The sequence below is a fragment of the Acipenser ruthenus genome, chromosome 2 (assembly GCF_902713425.1).
Source record: "Acipenser ruthenus chromosome 2, fAciRut3.2 maternal haplotype, whole genome shotgun sequence".
NCBI classification, from domain to species: domain Eukaryota; kingdom Metazoa; phylum Chordata; class Actinopteri; order Acipenseriformes; family Acipenseridae; genus Acipenser; species Acipenser ruthenus.
This window is the reverse complement of record NC_081190.1, coordinates 6,846,232-6,870,634: the sequence shown is the minus strand read 5'-3', so window position 1 is coordinate 6,870,634 and position 24,403 is coordinate 6,846,232. Positions and strand designations below refer to the sequence as shown.

The window sequence follows — 24,403 nt, the reverse complement described above, 5'->3', positions numbered from 1 at the left end:
TGGTGTGTCCCAAGTACAAAATGAGGTCGACACGCTGTTTATTCCTTTTAAAATATAGAATGGGAGGAACGTCAAACACATTTCCTTCACTTTGAAACAAGTGTCACTTTTTTAAACATGTGCACAGCTAGCTTACATTTAAACACATTTTGCTTAAACTTCCGTTGACATTTACAGTAAATGGCTTTCAATGAAAAACAAGTTACAATAAGATTCTGAATCTAGAAGGAGTTGATAAGTGAAATCCATTAGGCATTACCTTGGGCAGCAGCAGTGCCAGGCTCTCCATTCCTTCTGTCTCCTCGCTGCCATGTGGCTTCGTCCTGTTCAGATACTAACACATTACATGCCTGTGCACTGAGCAGCCAAATATTTGCAGCTATGGCCAAAAGTTTTGCATCACCCTATAAAATGAACTAATTTTGCTTCATAAAGTTGAATGAAACCTGCTGAATAATGTTACTGATAACATATTGAAATACATACCGCTTTGTAGTTTTCCATATACTTAACAAAAAACTGACAAACGCGACATTTCAAAATCTAACATGTAATACTGCAGTATTATGGCTTCTGATAGACCTTTGCAATATCATTTTGTAGTTTTTTTTCATTACATGATCTAAATTATGTTCATATAGTTTTTTTTTTGTTTTTTTTAATCCTAAAATTCTTGGTGAAATGCAAAACTTTTGGCCATAGCTTTACAGTATGCCTGTAATTCTCTAAGCTGACCAGAAGGTAGCGCTGTTGCATCATTGAATACTAGTAAGACATCCCAGTGGTATGGCATTTGAAATTCAAGAGAGTGCACACACTCTCATTTTACATAGGCTCTTCTGTAAAGGTGTCTGGTTTAGAAGGTGCAGTATACAGTTTAATCTGCATGACTCTCCATTTAATACATAGCAGTTTAATCAGAGTTTCACATAACATTTTAAAACAGTGTAAAGTTCTCTAAGAGCACAGTGTACTGTACTACATGCAAACAATAATTATATGACAAAAGGTATCTATTATTAATATTTAACTGAGTATTTTTCTTAATCTTCACTTACTTTTGATATGCTAATATGGCCTAGTCCTTGTTTAAGAACCCTGGCACCAATCTGCTTGGTAAAGCATGGGCCATAATTATAATAGGAATCACAATTTAGACCTTTATATTAAGCATTTCGTGAGAAGAACGTGGCAGCTTTCTTGGTTCAATGCAGATACTTTTCTTGAATCATCTCTATCAGTCAGGAATGGAAATATATCAGTTTTTGGTTTAGTCGTGCAGCACAGCTTAATACATGGATATTATAAATTCTTTATAACAACTGTAATTCTGTTTTTCTCTTTCTGAAATAATCTGTTTTATTACATCATGTTAGCATGTATGGCTTGTGCATACATGTTTTTAGTATCCAGTATGTGGAATAAGCAAAATTCAGTAGCAAAGAGTAGCATCCTTTTTTTTTCTTTTTGTCGTATAAGATAATTCTGTGGGGTACAATACATTAACAAACCCTGTTTCATGTGCATACAATGCTGGTCAGAGACAGCAAGCATCTATTTTCAGCTTCAAGATAAAGCAAAAATAAATGCCTACTGTCTCTCATGAATCCTAATAGTAAGGGAATGGCACAGTTGTTTAACATTTTTAATGCAAACAAAAAAATACAAAGCATTTGTAAGTCCAGAATTTTTTTGTATTTGTTTTGTAAAATTAAACGATAGATAGATAGATAGATAGATAGATAGATAGATAGATAGATAGATAGATAGAAATGTGATATACCATTTTATTTGACTTCAGGCTTTGGAATACGATTAAGTCAAGTTGATTGTAAAAATTAATCCATAAAACTATAGACATGCACAAGACCCTAGAGGATAACACAGAACGGACACAATAAAGGGCAGACTGCATATTTTAACTGCAGAAATAGGCTGTTGACAATTACATACTGATACATTGCAAATAAATGTCCTTTACTATGTGGAAGCTAATTGTTTATTCTCATATTCTGGAGTGTAAATTAATACTTGAATATATAAACAGGTATACTATATATATTTCCCAGCTATCCCCCACCATCGCAATACACACCTGTCCATATATATATATATTTTAAATCCTCTCTCTCTCTCTGTGTGTGTGTGTGTGTGTGTGTGTGTGTGTATATATATATATATATATATATATATATATATATATATATATGCTAAATAAACTAATTATTTTATAGAACTTTTCAGTATTATACACAAGAGTAATTTGATATTTTTAACACATTTTAACAATGTTATGTCCACATCTGTGGACTCAGAGCCTGAAGGGGATATACATGCATGTATTTGGTGGTTTCCTTATTTAAAAATTCCTTTCTTAAAAAAAAAAAATTGTCATACTGTATGATTTTGGAATATAATAGTCTCATTATTAGAAAAAAATAATATCTAGTTAAACAACTGTATTGCCTAAAGGTAATTGTATTCATTGAGCGTGTTTTTGTTATATAAAAATGTATTTTATTCACATTTGATATTTGATTGTTACAAGCGATTCCTGTTTAAGATTGTGTAGGAGTTATAAAGAAGCAGATGGTCTGGAAGGAGATGCAGTTTTAAGATTGCATGGTACAGTTTCCAAAAAATTGTAAAATGCTCAGCTTAAGTTTAAAGATCATTTAATTGTTATAAAAGTCAATAATAATAATAATGCAAAATAATAATACAATTAGTACATCGAATTTGTAACTGATCCCAGGTACATTTGCCATGCTATTCAATGGATTAACACGTTAAATAGTTTGGAGCAATGCTCTATAACGATACAGTTCTAAAACCAGTCCGGACAGTGTGACTTGATATTCCTGAGCCATTGAGTAGCTCAAGCCCACCATTGTTCAGCTGAGTATTGTAACAACATGGCTGAGCCTTACAATTACCATGCATGTTTAAGAAGGCTTTTCTTTCTTTCTTTCAGTGACATATCTTCATATCTTTCTCCTGCCCTCCCTCGCCCTGCTCTTGCTTTCTCCTCTGGGTTTATTATGAAGTCACTTTATTTTGCTGTGATGTATATGATATGGTCCCTTGGACCCAGAGAATAGCCAGACCTGTTAGAGCCGCAGTGCCTTACAAACTTATTTCAGGCTTTGGTGCCTGTGAATGGGAGCAGAGTTCACTGCTGGTGGGCCACGCTCTCTCGTTTCATTCGCTGTCAATCTGCTGTAGCCTCGAGCTCTATGTAAAATAACCAAATCTAAAGGAATTAATCTGCTGACAGTTTAAAACGTTCAAGCATAAAAGCAGCCGCACACCAGTATTAACTTGTAAGGTCTGTCGTGCTGGAGAATGAAATGGGGAGGCTATATTAGGTCGGACTTTTGAAATTCGGAGAGGCCAAGCAAAACTTTTTGTTTTGTTGTTCTGGATTTCTCAGGGTTGGTGGCTAAAGACTGACCCTTTAAAACGATGTTGTTGGAGGATGTGAGGCAGATTCTAGGTGCTTTTGTGGAGTTTGTGGGTAAAAAATAAATAAATAAAAATAATAATAATATTCTGCTGTTATGAACTTGTCATTTGGAGAGGGAAAATGAATCTGATAAAGTTACTGAAACATAAATATTAGATATGTGATTTAGGGTCTTGAATTCTTTGTTTCTTACTAGTTTTAGAAATTTAATTAGTGTTTTTTTTATATATATATCACAAACCATGCTAATAACAAAGAACTGTATTGCTCATGTAAAAAAATAAAATACTAAACAAAATAATAAGCGCTCCAGATTGTGTGAGAAGTCCAGCCCATTATTCTATTGTCTTGTAATTTGGGATCTAGTTGTCTGCATGTAATTACATTGATTTACTTCATGTGGTAAACTTGTCACATTTAATAAGCTAGTCTGGATTTACCCTTTCTGAATTGTTAAAATAGAAACTCTTCTTCTACATTCCTTACGTACTGTATGTGTTTACAGTAGAATATTGTTTTTGGGTGCACAGATATAAAGTTATAAAGTGCAATATGTAATACATATCTGTGTGATATGGGAAGTAGTGCAGTATAGACAGACAGGTAGACGGTTGCTAGTTTATCTGTGCGTTTTGTAAATCATTGTCAATTATTTAAGGCTATTACACAAACCTCTAAAGGTGGCAGTATTGAAAATCTCAGCACAGGCTCTTGCAGCTCGGCATTCTGCACTTCCAGTCATGGCAGGAGTTATGCACTGGACATGCCTATTAAAAATAAATACTGTGCTCCGAGCGATATGCAAATGAACTGCCCAGTACATAGCTCATGTATTATTGATGTCTTTGTTGTCATTTATATATATATATATATATATATATATATATATATATATATATATATATATATATATTTCCATTATTACTACATGTGTATATGAACAGGATTTCTCTTTTTTATTTTATTTGGTTTTCTTATCAGGCTCACAGCTCCCTTTCAGAAACCGTGCTTTTCCCTCCCCACTTACTGCTAAATGTGGACTGCTAACTCTTTATTTATTATTGAAAAAAGCTTTTTATCGATCTATCTATCTATCTATCTATCTATCTATCTATCTATCTATCTATCTATCTATCTATTTTTTATATTGATCATAATTTGGATAAATGTATAATATTTATAAAAGTAATTTGCAACTTAACTACAGTACATTTTGCTCTACTACCTTGAAATGTAGAGCACAGTAATACAACATCAGCAATGCTTAATTTAAATTAGTAACACAGTCATCTTAAAGCTTGGAAAATCTGTCATTAAAATGCTGGGATCCTTTGTGAATAGCTGTAAAGACAGCATAGAGGTAGAGTTTAATGTGTCTTGCATTTTACCAGGATTGTAGCTGCAGGGCTGCATCTATTTTCTGTTTCTAAAAGAACTCCGGCACCAACAAATTCTAAATTCTAAAAGAAAAAAAGAGAAAGCAACTGAGAGGAATAAACAACTTAAAATGTGAGAGGGCTGTTTCTTACTAGTTACATTTATTATTTATAAGAACTATTTTGTTAAAAAGTGGCCAAGTACATTTGTGCACCGGAGTATTCATAGTGTATTTATTTATGCAAAAATATATGGAAGAATCAGACATTTCTAAATCAAAAGTTACATTTGTACATATTTGTACATTTTTGTATTTTAGAAAAATGATTGCAGTTACATAACTGTAGTAAGATTATTATTTTTTGTTAAGTAGTGTTTTATAGGCATCATTTAAAAATCTGATAATACATTTCCAATGTGTCACTACATACACATCTGAAGTAAATAGTACCAGGCGACTAGCATTGCTTAAAGTCGTTTGAATTCAGGCCCCATGAAGCAGTGCTGAACCGAGGTTGAGAGTTTGCTGGGGAAGGGCAGTGGTATAAATAGCTTTATGAGGCTGAAGTGTAATGTGTTGCCCAAACAGCGAGCTAGTGAAAGGTGATCCGGATTCTGCAAAGTGTCATGTACTGAGAGCACAAAGCCACACCTGTTTGACTGTAAGCTAGAACGGCACAGTAAAGCCTGATTGCAAACAGAGAGTGGGGCTTAGATTGCAACTATTGAAGGATGGAAAAATGTCTATAAAAACAATGGGAACCCTGCCAGGACACACCTGCCTTTTTTATTATTATTATTATTTTTTTTTTTATGAAGATGTTTTTGTTGGCCTACAAGCACAATCAATAGGATTTATTAGACAGGGATGAAGGGAAAGGGCAAGGATGTTGCTCAGCATTGCTTCATCTGCTCGTATTCGTTTCTTGCCACCTTGGAAACCCAAGGCGGATCAAAAAGTACGTTCTCAAGGGAAAACCTGAGCTTCCTGCTGGGCCTTAAGCCTTGAAAGTGTTCATAAAGTGATGTCTGTTTTTAATAACGTATGTTTTTAATTCTTGTATGTCAAATAATATTTGTGCAGCTGTTATCTGGAGTCATACTTTTTCAGTAAGTTTTATTTTAGAAATCGGACCTGCAATATTGTGACCTCTTGTGTGGAACGCTGTATTGTTGCAAGGAGCAGGAGCGTGGCTATTGGGCTCAAAGAGTGGCGTGTTGGCAAGCTGGAGAACAAGCCTAAAGAAAATGTAGGGAATGTAAACTAACTGGACTGATAACATGTTCTGATATAGTACAAAGAAGGCTTTACCCTAGAAGAAAGCTGTAAAGCTATATCATGAAAAATGTACTGGAACAAAAGCATTGGAAATTACATTAAAACAAACAAAAAATCATTTTTCACTTACAAAGAAAAGACAAAAAAAATGGGGTTTAGTTTAATGAGTAATAAGTTCCACATGCATGCTGCAGCATACAATAGCAGCATTTATTTAGCAGTTATGTGGGGCAGATTTTTTAAAAACAGATACCGACTTCAAATTTTGTAGTTCATGCCCGAACTGTGATTTGTAAGCAAATATAGGCCATTGTACAAGTTGCATATTTTTAGGCCACGCTTAGCCTCCTGTCAGATAAGGATGGCTCTTTTCTGCAACTTTAATGCTGCTCAAACTGATAAAAGAATCACACATAGCAGCAGTCATTCTATGCAATGGTCTAATAAAGCATGCACAGCTTTAATAACACAAGTCTTAATCCATGATAGACAAACTGATGGGAATTGTATTACATCGCCTGCCTCATTAGATACCCCTTTATATGATTTAACAAGCAGAACTGACTTCTTTCATATCAATTACTCCATTTACTGTACACGGTGGTGTCTAGTGTCGATACTGATGCCACTATTAGGAAGGTGCGTCAGAGCCCTGAACACAGAACTGAAGGCTGGTGATCGACCCTGCTTTCCAGGGTCAGAAACCATCGTGCCGGATGCTGTGCCAAAAGAGCCAGGCTCTAGTGACAGAGCAGACAGACAGTGTCTTCACATTGCTGCACTTAGCCAGCTACACGTCATTATTTTTATATATATATAATTCATAAATATATTATCCATATAATACACATTTCAAAACGTACTACAACTGCTGCTTTATAGCAAGGCCCTATTGTACAAAATTTCAGTTCTGATATTACATAGAACCCAACAAAATGGTGCGTATGTGCGGCAGAATTTTCAAGCATCCTTCAAATAGTTTTCTAAACATCTACGTTAAAAACAGCAACATTAAAAGAAGACACTGGTGTTAGAGCAGCAGTTGTAATAATTATTAATAAGCTGTCCCATTTTACACATAGATACTTGTTCAGCATTTTTCAAAATGACTACAGACTTCACAATATTATCTAAATAAGATAATACTGTTGCAGACATTAGTCTAAACTTTTGTCTTCTTTACTACTTAAAGTTTTACGTTTATGTAAGACGACTGGTTCTCTTTTGTGAGTTACTTGACTATCCCCTAAGGATATTTGCTGGCATAACTTTAAGTTTGAACACAGTAAGTTATTTCTATAGAGATGTCAGACAATGGGCCTCTATGAACATATCATACCACCCGCTTGATCGTCCCGTGTTCTCAGTATTTACACCACACTGTTGTTTACCAGGATTCTCTGTGGGATTAAAAAAAGAGAGGGGGGGAAAAGCATAGGGATTGTTTTTCAACTGGACCCCTCCTCCCTCCCCCACAACAAAATAATGAGGAATATTTCAAATGAGTCTGCGAAAGACAGAAGGATTTTGTCCTACATACAGTATGTTAAGTTATTAAAAGGCCTGATTATCCGTGTTCATCAGTAAACGGTTTATTATGTTGAACTTTTGAAGTCACCTTTGTAATATGCAAGTGCCGGCGTCCTCGGGGAGTGTTGAGGACGGCTCCTGACAGCACTGTGATGTGTGTCTCAGAGGAGAGTGAGTGGTGACATTAGCTGTATCAATGCTGCAAGGCAATTCAAGCGATTACTGATATCCAGTGATTTATCACGTTCAAGGGTTATCTGCGGATGGGAGGGGTTTATTTAAAAAAACTAATCTATTTATAAAATATGAGCAGCGTCATGAATGACAAAGTGGAGAAAAGCCATGCCACAGATAGTTAATCAGTCAATGTACAGTACAAGTGTTACTCCTTCAGAAAAATCATGTTCAGCAATCCAGTGCAAAAAAGTTGTCAGCTGTAAGTTAGAGAAAGATAAAGCAGCAGCTTCGACACAAGTCAGAACTAAATGAATGTCCGGAGTTGTTTTTTCAAAGTGTATTACATTAACAGGTCTATTCTGTTTTGATAATGTGGTGCAAATTGTGTACTAAAATAAAAATACTTTTGAACAAAACACCGTAACAAACTATACAGCTTTTTACAACAATTTATCATTAGCACTTTTTTTTTTTTTTCGCAAAGGGAACTTGTACACAATTTGGTTATCAAACCAGAAAGAAAAAACAACTTATACAAATGTAGGTGCTTGTAAGTAGTCTTTAGTTTTTAAATTGTTGAAAAGAAAATCTTCAGAAAAATGTGCCATAAGGCTCCCATTGCAGAGCATTTCGAGTCATTCCAGGTTTTACTACAAACCTAATTAGTCATACACAGTTTATATAGAGTAATTAAACATTTATTGCATTTATATATACTGTAAGTTTACTTACTTGCATATTATATTTTACCACCTATTATTACCTGACAAGATCAAAATAAAGTGTGTATATATATATATATATATATATATATATATATATATATATATATATATATATATATATATATATATATATATATGGTCTTCTGACCCATTTTTTGCTGGTGAAATAGCTGTCATTGGAATTCACATGATAATCCGAATGGCACAAATGCACACAGTAATACAACATTGTTTGTTGTATCCCTTCTAGTGCTGTATAACAGGACAAAGCCGTCTGCAGACCCCCTATGCAGAGTTTACACAGGCTATCAGGTTGCATTGAAGTGTATACAGTGCTGCTGACCCTATTGTGGAGTGCTGAACAGCCAGTTCTAGGCAGACGTCACGTCTTGCAAAACGAGATCCGGAGCTTCTCAGGGAGCCATTTACTAATTCCAAGGTGTAATGTACTGTCCACAAACACCACGAGCATTCACCTTCATAATAATATCAAAGACAAAACACAACCAGAAACCAGAAAATAACACAACAGCAGTGCAGTAGCATTGGCAACGCTTACTCAGCTCACTCTTCGAGGTCAGTAACATGCGTTTCACTCACTCGTCCAGTCATTTTCTTTATATATATTAGAGGTCGGCACGGGTAGAGAATCCGGAACCGGGTACCTGCCGTGAAAAATACCCGGGTACCCGGGTCTCTTCTAGGGTAATGTTTAAAAATAAATAAATAAATAAATCACATATATGAATGTTTTAAGTGCATGATACACATTTAAATACTATATAGTACACATACATTTAGTCCCTTCTGATCTGTAGACTTGTGTAACCTTTTTAAGTACTGAAAACATCAAAATAATAATAATAATAATAATAATAATAATAATAATAATAATAATAATAATAATAATAATAAACGTCTCAGTTTGAATACAGTTATTAATGTTAAATGCGCTTCATGCTGCAGGATTCTTTGTGCCATATTCCACCGTTGTTGTTGTTGGTGTTGTTTTAAAACATTGCATCCAGACATCTAGCAAAGTAGCATTGTGTGGAATTTCTTTCCCAAAGCAGCATTGTGCAACGGAATTTGCAAACTCCCAAGGAAATATTTCTTTCAAAGGAGGAAGCACCAGCACAAATAACCCAAAACAAATTAGGTAAACGTTACGCAAGTGTGTGAGGAATGTTTTTCTCATGCTGATTTAATTTTGTTCTTTGCACCTCACACATTTTGGAGTGCGTATGCTTTTTTTTTAGAGGTCGACCTCTAATATATATATTTTTTTTAAAGCTATGGTAAGCTGAGATGTGATGTTTGTTTGAGGCAGCAGAACCTTTAACTTACAATACACAACCGTACATTACATTTGATAACATTTTGCTTTCAGGTGATTTTTCAGTACTAAAACCTATTAAACATAAATATTATGGAGCTAATTATAAACCCATGCTAGTGTTATACTTTAGAGACACCAAAGACACACAGAAGCATTAGAGGCAGTCAGGAAATCCAGTACTAGGCTAGATCTCTGAGAATGTGCCGGTGCATCTAGACAGCCGTGAGCTTCAGTGTTGTGTTCTTTTGCTTTCCTACAATAGCCAGATTTCTTGCAGGGAAACAAAAGAAACCTAACCTCAAGTTCTGCCTTTGTATTTCTGTGTATTATAATGCACCTGTGACCCTCAGAGACTTTAAGGATTCATCCTCACAGTATTCACATCAGGTCATGGTGGAGCATAGCAGGCTTTCAGACGTGGTAAAGTTGACCCGTTCATTCTGACTTGCGATTGTAATTAATTCCCTAAAACTGAAGCTGCAGCAGCTGCTGGGACAGACCTTGTGCCATAACCCAACGATAACCCCAGGCATCGTTAAAACAACAAAAAATGAAAGGAAAAAACACTGCATGGGGCATATTCTGTCTTTTTTCCCCTTCAATAATTGATTTGCGATGTTTGGAGCATTCATTCTGTGAACAGGTTTAAAATCTTAACTCTGCATGTCTGCTTCTCGCTTATTAGCCCCTACTGACAGACAACCAGTTTAGAGATTCAGTATGAACACAACACACTAATGAGCCTCAGGTACTCCAGTTCTATTGGCTACTCAGTCTTTAATAGCCCATTTCCATAATTTCCAGTCATTCCTATGTGGACACACTCACCCTCTTTCCCAAGTTTACTTTTCTTTCATTTCTCTTGTCCAGCTCTTCCTCCTGGTGGTTTGGAATTTTGAGATGTACATGATTCCCCTGATGCTACTACTACCCCTGGCATGGAACTACTTTCTCATAATATCTGGGAAGGATACCAGGCAAGGTGATATGGTAAGTAACTCATTACTTTGCCATCATTACACAGGCACATATTAGAGGCTATGGAATGGGTATGGAACCATTGATATCTTGTAAAAACTGACTTGACAAAGTTTTGAGATTAACCAGCTACTAGGAACTGGGCAAGCACATATCGGCAGATTGGCCTGCTCTTGTTCGTAAAATGCATTTTGTTCTTACTGGAGCTCTGAAACTATACAGTGTGTGTGTGTGTACATGTATATATATATATATATATATATATATATATATATATATATATATATACAGTGCCTTGCGAAAGTATTCGGCCCCCTTGAACTTTGCGACCTTTTGCCACATTTCAGGCTTCAAACATAAAGATATGAAACTGTAATTTTTTGTGAAGAATCAACAACAAGTGGGACACAATCATGAAGTGGAACGAAATTTATTGGATATTTCAAACTTTTTTAACAAATAAAAAACTGAAAAATTGGGCGTGCAAAATTATTCAGCCCCTTTACTTTCAGTGCAGCAAACTCTCTCCAGAAGTTCAGTGAGGATCTCTGAATGATCCAATGTTGACCTAAATGACTAATGATGATAAATAGAATCCACCTGTGTGTAATCAAGTCTCCGTATAAATGCACCTGCACTGTGATAGTCTCAGAGGTCCGTTTAAAGCGCAGAGAGCATCATGAAGAACAAGGAACACACCAGGCAGGTCCGAGATACTGTTGTGGAGAAGTTTAAAGCCGGATTTGGATACAAAAAGATTTCCCAAGCTTTAAACATCCCAAGGAGCACTGTGCAAGCGATAATATTGAAATGGAAGGAGTATCAGACCACTGCAAATCTACCAAGACCTGGCCGTCCTTCTAAACTTTCAGCTCATACAAGGAGAAGACTGATCAGAGATGCAGCCAAGAGGCCCATGATCACTCTAGATGAACTGCAGAGATCTACTGCTGAGGTGGGAGACTCTGTCCATAGGACAACAATCAGTCGTATACTGCACAAATCTGGCCTTTATGGAAGAGTGGCAAGAAGAAAGCCATTTCTTAAAGATATCCATAAAAAGTGTCGTTTACAGTTTGCCACAAGCCACCTGGGAGACACACCAAACATGTGGAAGAAGGTGCTCTGGTCAGATGAAACCAAAATCGAACTTTTTGGCAACAATGCAAAACGTTATGTTTGGCGTAAAAGCAACACAGCTCATCACCCTGAACACACCATCCCCACTGTCAAACATGGTGGTGGCAGCATCATGGTTTGGGCCTGCTTTTCTTCAGCAGGGACAGGGAAGATGGTTAAAATTGATGGGAAGATGGATGGAGCCAAATACAGGACCATTCTGGAAGAAAACCTGATGGAGTCTGCAAAAGACCTGAGACTGGGACGGAGATTTGTCTTCCAACAAGACAATGATCCAAAACATAAAGCAAAATCTACAATGGAATGGTTCACAAATAAACATATCCAGGTGTTAGAATGGCCAAGTCAAAGTCCAGACCTGAATCCAATCGAGAATCTGTGGAAAGAACTGAAAACTGCTGTTCACAAATGCTCTCCATCCAACCTCACTGACCTCGAGCTGTTTTGCAAGGAGGATTGGGCAAAAATTTCAGTCTCTCGATGTGCAAAACTGATAGAGACATACCCCAAGCGACTTACAGCTGTAATCGCAGCAAAAGGTGGCGCTACAAAGTATTAACTTAAGGGGGCTGAATAATTTTGCACGCCCAATTTTTCAGTTTTTTATTTGTTAAAAAAGTTTGAAATATCCAATAAATTTCGTTCCACTTCATGATTGTGTCCCACTTGTTGTTGATTCTTCACAAAAAATTACAGTTTCATATCTTTATGTTTGAAGCCTGAAATGTGGCAAAAGGTCGCAAAGTTCAAGGGGGCCGAATACTTTCGCAAGGCACTGTATATATATATATATATATATATGAATTTCCTTTCTCTTTGTGACCTCATGGAAAGTTTTTGTGAAGGGCAAAAAAATAAAAAATACAGAAGGATACTGAGTTAGCGTGTGTGAATGCTGGTTTCTGTAAACAATACCTGACTACCTGCCAGCTATGTCTTCACAGCTTACATGAATATCATTTTTATTCTATTTGACATTCCATAGTGAAGACTAGATCTTAACTTGTCTTATGCTTGATCTTAATGTGTTGTAATTATCCTGACCCCAGCCTGGGACTTGACTCAGTGTTAAAGAGAAGTGGCTTGTTGCAAACAACACTTTAAAGAGCAACTTGGTAAGGGTTGAATATCACAGTCATCTTAACTAACATATTCTTTGTGTTGTTTAGATTCCCTTTGCATTGTTTTCTGTTTCATCCATCACATCCCGGTGTGTAACGCACCCCTCTGGCCTCAGCATTCAGAGTACAGCACATCTGGTACACCAGAGTGTAACCACTAACCTGTCCCCCTGCAACACTCTAGTGAATGGAACAAATACAACAGGAGGAAATACCATAGAAACAACAATTAAATAAAATCTCACATCCACTGTGGGTAGAGCACACTTCAAAGAAAAGTTTGAGAACTCTGTATTAGATAGAATGCTCTTTAGATAGTGTTAGTTTAAGTGTGTTTACCTTATGGATCAAATAAGAGAGGGAGAGAGGAGAACATGAATATTATCTAACAATAAACCTCTAATGGGTTGTCACCAGATCGCAAAAGGACGTTGTGGGCATTTGGGGTTAAAATATGAGTTACTAATGGAAGATTGGAAGACATTAGATCCAATGAGCACAGCTACAGTATTGAATTTCCCGCCTCCTCTCTGCACCTCATAGAGCTCTTTGTTACATTATTATTTCTGATACAGCGCTACACCACACTGCTTTCAGCTACATTCAGATTATCAGCAGACCTTCAGCGCCAACTTGTTCTCATGCTTAAAATTCTTGCCACTCAGGCACATTGTCAAAAAAGGATAAGAAGAAAAGGAAGCTGTGAGACATCTCTGTCTTCGTTTTCACTGCAGAGAAACATCCAGAGGGCCTTGTAGCAGGGCACTAGCCGAGGTTTTGAGCCTCTGAACGCCTTTTTGGAGAGAAAAAAACAGGAACTCCGACTAAAACACTGTCAATAGGATGTAGGACCGCGGTGGGGATCTAGTACTTTCTCAGTTTAAAATCCATATTCTCAAAGCGTTATGTTTCTAATTACAAAGCATGTATGAGAAATCGACCAATCACATTAAGGACAGATGTATAGATGCATAGAACATCATATATGACAGAATTCTAAATAAAAAAGTAAATGCTACGTTTATTAGTAGTTCCTGAATACAGTGTTTTTTTGGGGGGTTTAAGTTAATGCACTGTGTGTACAGGGTCTCTTGTACTGTAATAACAGAACTCATTTTGCACAGTTTGAGCAATTGGAACCACTCAGTTTTGCTTTGCGTGTTCCTTTCACCAACACTGCACGAGGCGACATCTCTTATAATAATTAGAGACACCCTACACTCCACATATCAACTAATACTCTTACCTGCTATTTGTATCTTCATTTGAATTAAACACGCAGACTTTACCATTTGCTATCATAATGCAGTTCTTTTGTCTCTGCCATGAAATAGAGTCTTCATTCCTAGCAATAGCATAGCATGAAGAATGCAATGAATTGCTCATTCCTTTCCGTAAGGGGAAAGGCAATGCATGGGTATTTGGTCCTAATTAAGTAGACACATTTGTAAGAATAATGCTCATTTCTTATGAACACACAGAGGTACTGAAATGATGAAGATCTGTATCAGATTACACTGCAAAAATAAAAAAAATTGTCACGGCTGCATGAATTTAAATAGTGAATTATCTTGATGAATCCATATAATTTGGTATTAAATGAGATGTGAGGACTCTTTAACATGAAATGTGGTATACATAACTGTAAGGGTGCCACAATGATAATCAAAAATGTGTTAAGCACTAATTTAGGAATGCTACCAACAAATGACTGGAGTAAACCGACACTTCAGTGGTTTGCTGAGTATATGGGTAGTCTTGGCGTGGATATTAGCCTCAGTGAAACACTGTAGGAGAAAGTTACAGTAAATATTGCATGATTTATTGTGACATGCTTAATTGGCAGTATTGTATATTTAGTTAGGTTTGAACTAGCATGTGATTCCCTGTTAAATCCTATTGAATTCTCATGTGGTAAACTCATGATGCATTCCATACTTACACATATTAAACACAAACCCAAACCCAAACACAAACCCTAATATCAGTTCATCATGAGCACTCGTATTTTAAAATGGAGTTCAAAACTTGTATATGTTAGATGTCTGGCAATCATTTTTTTCCACTTAATATACCACACATACAGAACAACAGGTGTTAACTTCACCAGATATATATATATATATATATATATATATATATATATATATATATATATATATATATATATATATATATACAGTGCCTTGCATAAGTATTCACCCCCCTTGGACTTTTCCACATTTTGTAGTGTTACAATCTGGAATTGAAATGGATTTAATTGGGATTTTTACCATTTGATTTACACAACATACTTAACACTTTGAAGGTGCAAAATATTTTTTATTGTGACACAAAAGTTAATAAAACAAAAAAAAAGACATTTGTTGGTTGCATAAGTATTCACCCCCCTGAGTCAATACTTGGTAGAAGCACCTTTGGCAGCAATTACAGCTGTGAGTCTTTTTGGGTAAGTCTCTACCAGCTTTGCACATCTGGATACTGCAATTTTTGCCCATTCTTCTTGGCAAAATTGGTGAAGCTCTGTCGTTGGATGGGGACCGTTGGTGAACAGCAATTTTCAAGTCTTGCCACAGATTCTCAATCGGATTGAGGTCTGGGCTTTAAATGGGCCATTCTAAGACATTCGGGTTCTTGTTTTTAAACCACTCCAGTGTAGCTTTGGCTGTGTGTTTAGGGTCATTGTCCTGCTGGAAGGTGAACCTCCGCCCCAGTCCCAGGTCTCTTGCAGACTGAAACAGGTTTTCCTCTAGAATTTCCCTGTATTTGGCTCCATCCATCTTGCCCTCAATCCTGACCAGTTTCCCAGTCCCTGCCGATGAAAAGCATTATTTATTTTATTATTTTATTTAGCAGACGCCTTTATCCAAGGCGACTTACAGAGACTAGGGTGTGTGAACTATGCATTAGCAATTACATCTCACCCAAAAGATGGAGCACAAGGAGGTTAAGTGACTTGCTCAGCGTCACACAATGAGTCAGTGGCTGAGGTGGGATTTGAACCGGGGACCTCCTGGTTACAAGCCCCTTTCTTTAACCACTGGACCACACAGCCTCCCCGTAACATGATGCTGCCACCACCATGCTTCACCGTGGGGATGGTGTTCTCAGGGTGATGAGCAGTGTTGGCGCTGCGCCACACACAGCGTTTTGCGCTAAGGCCAAAAAGTTCAATTTTGGTCTCATCAGACCAGAGAACCTTTTTCCACATGTTTGCTGTGTCTCCCACATGCCTTTTGCCAAAATCCAAACGGGATTTGATATGGGTTTTTTTTCAGCAATGGCTTTCTTCTCGCCACTCTTCCATAAAGCCCAGCTTTGTGGAGCGCCCAGGTTATAGTTGTCCCATGGACGGTTTCTCCCATCTCAGCTGTGGATCTCTCCAGCTCCTTCAGAGTTACCATTGGCCTCTTGGTTGCTTCTCTGACTAATGCCCTCCTTACCTGGTCACTGAGTTTTGGTCGACGGCCTTCTCTAGGCAGAGTCGCGGTTGTGCCATATTCTTTCCATTTTTTAATAGTGGATTTGACGGTGCTCTGGGGGATGTTCAAAGTTTGGTATATTTTTTTATAACCCAACTCTGATTGGTGCTTCTCCAGAACTTTATCCCAGACTTGTTTTGATAGCTCCTTGGTCTTCATGATGCTGTTTGTTTAGATATGCTCTCTAACAAACTCTGGGGCCTTCCAGAAACAGGTATATTTAATCTGAGATCATGTGACACTTTAATTTCACACAGGTGGACGCCATTCAACTAATTATGTGACTTCTGAAGGCAATTTGTTGCACCAGAGCTTATTTAGGGGGGTTACAGCAATGGGGGTGAATACTTATGCAAACAAGACTTTTCAGTTTTTTATTTCTAAATAATTCTGAAAAATATGTAGATTTTTTTCCCCACTTCGACATTATGGACTATTTTGTGTAGATCAGTGACAAAAAAATCCTAATTAAATCAATTTTAATTCCAGGCTGTAACACTACAAAATGTGGAAAAGTCCAAGGGGGGTGAATACTTATGCAAGGCACTGTATATACACAGTAGATGCTGCTTATTAACTACCTCTCGGTTCCCAGCAAAAAGTTGTCATTAACCAAAAGTTGCCAATAAGCGAAAAGCCCAGTTTTTCAAGTGTATTTATATGGAACAATGATATATACTGTAGTTGTACAAATATGTCACTGAAATACATGCGTTTTAAATGTTACAGTGTTCAAAAATTAACATGAGAAACATGAAATACCCAAACATAGCTCTGTTTACTTAAATAGTAGGCTTAAATAGTACTACACAATGATGTACTACAAAGCCACGATTCTGCCTCAGTCAGTGTGTTATAAAAGCTGCATGAAGTATGAGCAAAAATCATAAAGTGTGCTCTGTAGCACTGGCAACTAGTAATAAAGTTGTCACTAATTGGTTCCTTGGAAAATGTTGTTAATAACCAAAAGCTGTCTTTATCAGGGTTGCTAATAACCAGCATCTACTGTATATATACACAGTACAGTACTTGAAAACCAAACCATGCTAATAAGGTAATCTCTGAACAAGTTATGTTCTCACAAGGTTTTTGGAGAAACATTAAGATTAATATTAATCAGAAGTGCCTGCACATTAATCAGAAGATTCATCTTAAAGCACTTCTACTGCTGTTACCGCGAAACAAACCCAACAGTCCAGTTGTGTGTTAGACTGCAGTACGTGCATAATCCTGTAGATGGAGACATTGTTTGCTAAAACAATACTGTTTCATAATTGAGACAATCAAGTGTATTACTTTTTTGTGACACAGCTTGGAAGATATTCTTCAGAATCTTAAAACCTTGCTGCTGCATGTTGCATACTGTATAAAGAAACCTTTTGCTCAATATGTGTCTGCATAAAATGTTATATTATAGCACCGTTTTGTGCATAGACTGTTAGCCAACAAAGCACCCAGTGCGAACTAGATTATGAAAAGGAGGCATTAAACATGACTAGATTTTAACAGCAGGACTGTTTAGTATACTGTACAGCGCCCACATGCTTCACAGCATTGGAAAGAGTCGTCTCACTGCTCTGGATTTTGACAATTGTAACCACAACAGCAGGCTGCCCAAGGTCCTCTCCTTGTGAAGCAGCGAGACCTCACTTTACTGTTACAATAAACAAATACAAAAATCTGCTTCTGATTAAACTGGACGAATTGATGAGGCAACTTGTTTTTAGAACTCTTCAAGAAAGGGGCGTTTTCTTCTAGTAAATGAATGAAGGAGGGGTGGGTGTTTTTAAAGGGTCTGTGGCAGCACAGTGAGTGTATGTTTGTAGGGACTCAGTAAACCGTAATGGATGGGGTTTTATCTCTCTCTCTAAACCATCGTGCCATCATGAGGTGTTTTCACCTGACCTGAAATAACTTGGTTGGACTTCACAAAGCAGACAGGCAGTAATTTCAGATTCCGTTAATATGCAGGCGCTGCAAATCCACTGACACACAAACACATGCTGCGGTTACCGGACGCGCAGCGAGAACGACACAAATAAGCTCCAGACCGTTTACAGAGAGCACAACTCCAAACCACATTCCTTTGTAATCCCCCCGGGGGGTGGAAATGTTCATTTGGTTTGTAAGACATCCAAATATTAGCATCTGCACACATTAGGACAGCGGAGAAACATAAATTACACGATGAAACCTCTTTCACTCAAAACCCTTTTCTCTGTTTATTTTTGTAAACATTTCCTTTGTGAAGGCACATGTGGTGGGAAGTGGTTTACATTGCTCCATGAGAATTACATTTCCTTACATTCCACACTGAGGCTTTGTCGAGTAATATGGAGCTGGCAGGGACACTGCTGATCCGCCTGCCTTGAAAACGCTGCTGTTAATTATGATAAACAACAATTAAACCATTCTGTTGAATAAAAAGGTCATTACCCGGAAAGTGGTGGTTTGATAGTCTCAAATGCGCCTATGCCAAAGCACCCCTCCTAAACCACAAAGAAACATCATAGCTTTTTAATGGAAATAATCTTGTGCTGTTGATGACTTCTGTCTGCTTTCATTGTATGCACTGTGGCCACAGAGTCTATCTGCATACAATAGAAAGGAATGATCACTGAGCTGCTTTATCTCACAGGCATGTGGTGGTGCTGGGGCTGAAATACAGACACCATACAGTACATTTCATTTGTGGTGTTTAGGTCCCTTGACATTTCAATGCTTTATGTCTGCTGCTCTCCCATATGGGGTGATGTAAACACTTTGTAAGACAGTATTTCGGTTTATTATTTTCCACTCTTCTAATTGGACTTTGAACACCCCTTTCAAATGCTCTGCCCCAACTTCACATGCATCTCCTCGTGCAGTGCAAACCAAAGATCAGATATACTGTTGATTTTGTATTTCCACCAGTGACCACTAAGCTTAGCTGGCGAAGTAATTTCACAGTATCAGCAGGCTCAGGTACTAACCATGAATAGGCCTGTCATTGTTTTGAGTGAACTTTTAGAAATGACTTTGTAAAGAGCAATGGCAGAGAAAATATACTGAAAATAATTAAAAAAAAGACTAATAAGCTAGGGGCTGATTGGAGAAATAGGCAAACATATAGCTAACAATGTCGTTCCATTCTTCAAACCAGCAAATCAGTGTTAGGCTTGATTTTAAATACTACATTTGGGTAAACCTGGGAATATGTTGTGGAGGAATGATATCTTTGCAGAATAAACTATGAAAAGCCTTAGTGAGAAATGTGTGCTACTGGTGTCTGCTACAATGTTATAAAGTGAACAGCTGTATGCCTAAAGTTATAAAACTGACGGAAAAGAACAATTTGATCATTTATTGTGATTGGAAAATATAACTTAATTTTGTCAAATTATTTTATTATAATGTTTTGTAACATTAAGGGCCCTATATTTGGTAAAACAAGACATTTATAAAGCTTGGAAAAAATACACACACATTTTATATTCCTTTGAACTTAAAAAAAAACGTAACTTGTAAATGTTTGATTTATAAATAACAACTCCATTAGAACCTACATTAATTATGTCTAATATACTGTGCAGGTGGAGTGACAGCTTATAGATCTGAAGTCCACAGAGTTCAATAAAAAAAAAAAGCAGGCCTAGTCACTCAGCTTTGTAACCGTGGGCCCTGGCTCCAGGCCTCATTTCATTTATATATTTCTTCCTTGCGGGGAAAATAACTAAATAAATAAATAACTAAATAAATCCAATCTTTTTGTAGATAGAGGCAAAGTCGAATGAAAAAGCAAACAGGAGGCATTGTCTTCAGCGCTGTGCTTACACTTCGTGAGCCCTTTAATCTGGAATAATGTGCTGTCGTACCTGATATGGCAGGACTTTGTCTAGTAACGCTTCCCTTTAACGTCTCCTGACTCGCTAGATTTTCCAAGACAGCGGAGTAAAAAATAAAGTGCCTGCGACTAGCGTTTGGAAGATGCGCTTCAGTTTGTGACATCCCAGCCTGTGACAGGTGACACTACAAAAAGGTCATGTCACTTTTAACTGGGTACATTAGATCATGCTGATTTCCCCTGTGCCTCAGCACAGTTTGAATCGCACTCTTGATTTAAAGCAGTGGTATTGTAATTGTTTTTTCTCCTGCCCGTGAACTTTGTGCACATTTTGCTAATGATGTTCGGAGTGTGTTTGCTGTTAGTTTACCTCTTGTTTCTCGCTGTGTGGCTCTGGAAGGCACAGTATGTTTTCCAGTCCCCTTGTCTCATTGGTTTACACTTGGTTCTGAAGATTACTGTGTGTGAGACTTTACTCACCGTGCGACTGCACAGCTCCCTGGTATACTCCATCACTCCCTGTCACAGAATAAAAATGCCACAGAGAGACGGCTATTATTTTTGCAGCCTATTAGTCCACCGCTCAAGACCTGTGACCTGTGTTTTTCGAAGGAATAGTGGAGCACCACTCTACTCACTCTGTAATGACCAGTGAGCTTCATTAAAAAGCTTTCCCCTAGGACTTGTTTTAGCAGGTTAGGTATGATGCGGTATAACGAAAATATAACTTGATGTACTTTCCAATTACCTGCAGACTCAGTGCCTTGAAACCATCCATTCATTGTTTTAGTTATACAGGAGTTCTAATAATAATACTAATAATAATACTATCACTAATAATAATAATAATAATAATAATAATAATAATAATAATAATAATAATAATAATAATAATAATAATAATAATAATAAATGCAACCAAGTTACAGAAAAACATACCTGAACAACATTGCATTTGAAGTCACTTTCCCAATCATAAACAATGGTAAATGCTTTTAACAAACACTGTAACTACGACATAGTGACTCTTACCATGCTTCAGAATTCTGTAAATGCGTGAACATGACAATAAGTAAATGACCTGAAGGAGCTTTTGATTCGATGTTTACTTTGACGTTTGAACATAAAATCAATGCGTTGTTTCCTTTTCTGTAAGAAAGAGGGGCATTATAAGGGCTGTAACACTGCACCATAATCTGGCAGTGCCTTTGTATGGGTCATTGCGAAATGAATGAAGTGTTATCTTGTTTGTTATACACCCCTATAACATTATATATGGGCAGCAGTGTGGAGTAGTGGTTAGGGTTCTGGACTCTTGACTGGAGGGTCGTGGGTTCAATCCCTGGTAGGGGACACTGCTGCTGTGCCCTTGAGCAAGGTACTTTACCTAGATTGCTCCAGTAAAAAAAAAAAACAACTATAAAATGGGTAATTGTATGTAAAAATAATGTGATATCTTGTAACAATTGTAAGTCGCCCTGGATAAGGGCGTCTGCTAAGAAATAAATAAATAATAATAATAATATATGCGTTCAGCTGACTGTTTTCTGAACACTGCTAAACATTTGGCGTGCAGCTCGCCAGGAGAATACCATGTGTATGCAATAATATGTTCCTGTAAGTGTGCTGGTCAATGGGGCACATTGCTGGCGATGGTGCCTCATGATTACACCACAGTTTATTTATTGATTGATTTATTTCAGTGAGGGGGGGTTAAAGGTTAACCCAGATTGCATCCAGATTCCAAGAACACCCTGGATATGGAACATAATAGGCCCCAGTTACAAAAAAAAAAAAAGTATTCATTCACTCACATACACACAGGACCAGATTTAGGCTACAGCTTTTGTACAAAGTTAATTAAAATTAAAATTAAAATTGAAATAAACGTATTAAAATCAGTGAGAATTATTTACATTGACAACACTGAAGGCACTGAAAAAGCCATTCCGTTTGAATTCATTAAGTGTGTTTTAGAATTTCGAAAGCAGTGATAGATTATTATGTGGTGACTGTTATGTTATTGTCTAATGTTCTGTTATTGATAGGGATGATGCTTTTTTCTGTTCAAAATCGAAATCATTACATATAAATATACAAACACATTAATTTAAAAACAAGTATGTAAAATATATATATATACAGCTCTGGAAAAAATTAAGAGACCACTGCAAAATTATCAGTTTCTCTGGTTTTACTATTTATAGTACAAGGTTGTCCTGGAAGAAAACTTGCTTTCTTCTGCTCTGACAATGTTCCCCAACTCTGAGGATTGGTTTTTCCAGCAGGACAATGCTCCATGCCACACAGCCAGGTCAATCAAGGTGTGGATGGAGGACCACCAGATCAAGACCCTGTCATGGCCAGCCCAATCTCCAGACCTGAACCCCATTGAAAACCTCTGGAATGTGATCAAGAGGAAGATGGATGGTCATAAGCCATCAAACAAAGCCGAGCTGCTTGAATTTTTGCGCCAGGAGTGGCATAAAGTCACCCAACATCAATGTGAAAGACTGGTGGAGAGCATGCCAAGACGCATGAAAGCTGTGCTTGAAAATCAGGGTTATTCCACCAAATATTGATTTCTGAACTCTTCCTAAGTTAAAACATTAGTATTGTGTTGTTTAAAAATGAATATGAACTTATTTTCTTTGCATTATTCGAGGTCTGACAACACTGCATCTTTTTTGTTATTTTGACCAGTTGTCATTTTCTGCAAATAAATGCTCTAAATGACAATATTTTTATTTGGAATTTGGGAGAAATGTTGTCAGTAGTTTATAGAATAAAACAAAAATGTTCATTTTACCCAAACACATACCTATAAATAGTAAAACCAGAGAAACTGATCATTTTGCAGTGGTCTCTTAATTTTTTCCAGAGCTGTATATATATATATATATATATATATATATATAGCAGATTTTAATTAAAAAAGAAAAAAACCAGAATCCAAATGAAAGAAGGAAAGGGCTGTGTTTAAGCAGACAGCGATCCAAGTCTTGAACTGATTTATGCTGGTTAAGCTGTACTGCTTCAAGGCAACATGTTTTTATTTGTGGCAGGCACTTGTTTCTGTGTACAACAACAAGGTCGTTTTTGTTTTGTTTTCAACCTTCCCCTTGGGCAGTGCTCACTGAATGTCACGGGAGGGACATCTCTCTCTTTCTTTTATTTACTTCTTTTTGTTTTGTTGCAGTGGGCATGCATCAGCCATACGGAAAAGCACAGCAAAGTGAAAACAGCAATACATACTTCACAGTATTGACTACTTTCTCAAGCACTTCAGATGCAGTCCTTTTTGTAGACAGGAGCTCACTGTGAGGCTTGAACTGTGGATAATTTTGGATAATTATCTGGGCTTTACTGCTGCGTTCAAGAAACAAGCCTTAAACGAACCCACTGGATCTATAAGTGTTATTGATTAAGTCATGCACTATTACCACAACACCAGTCATGTTTATTGAAGTGTCTTTAACTCTTTATCTCTTCTGAATAATGGATCTAAAAAGGAAACAGAAAGCTTTTAGATAAACAAAAAATGGCATTGCTTTGTACACAATTTCTCTTGTTGTTTATTTGTATAGTATTTCACCGAGGAGGGGAAAGCCCTTGAAATATAAATTGCTGTCTCCTAGCAGCTCTTTCAGTTGATGGGTCTCCTGTTTTAGGTTTTATAGATGGGGGAGGTTATACAAGCACATGGTGGAGTTTTTGTATGTGTTATTTTATTTGGGTCAGCTGCTGTGAAATGACCACTTTCTCACTCGCTCAGAATTCTACTGCAGAACAGTTAAATTGATCCAATATGTGATTTGAACATTCAGAGTGCATTTTGCTCCCATAATAAATACCCATTCCAGTTAAAAAAGAGGCTTCTGTAGTCAGCATAATGGTATAGCTTCCTACTGTAGGTGCTGATTTCTACAGAAAAAATGCTCTATGCTTTAGAAGGTTGAACCATTG

The 24,403-nt window shown here is 37.0% G+C and overlaps 1 protein-coding gene and 1 long non-coding RNA gene across 11 annotated transcripts in view; one reads left to right on the top strand and one right to left on the bottom strand.

The window, feature by feature from the left end:
- Nucleotides 1-300, bottom strand: part of LOC131697590 (uncharacterized) — a 3,809-nt gene extending 3,509 nt beyond the window's left edge. Inside the window, exon 1 of the long non-coding RNA XR_009307396.1 lies at nucleotides 260-300. This is a non-coding gene — a long non-coding RNA (uncharacterized LOC131697590). The remainder of the gene's footprint in view (nucleotides 1-259) is intronic.
- The window catches only part of LOC117403682 (multiple C2 and transmembrane domain-containing protein 1-like), a 151,947-nt gene that overhangs the window by 97,631 nt on the left and 29,913 nt on the right, over nucleotides 1-24,403 (top strand). For 9 of the 10 annotated variants that reach the window (XM_058987553.1, XM_058987548.1, XM_058987533.1 and 6 more), the window contains one exon: nucleotides 10,764-10,883. In XM_058987553.1, coding sequence (XP_058843536.1) covers nucleotides 10,764-10,883 — 120 coding nt within the window. Of the gene's footprint in view, nucleotides 1-10,763; nucleotides 10,884-22,722; nucleotides 23,035-24,403 lie in introns of those variants that run through there. The other variant, XM_058987561.1, reaches the window with a different exon arrangement.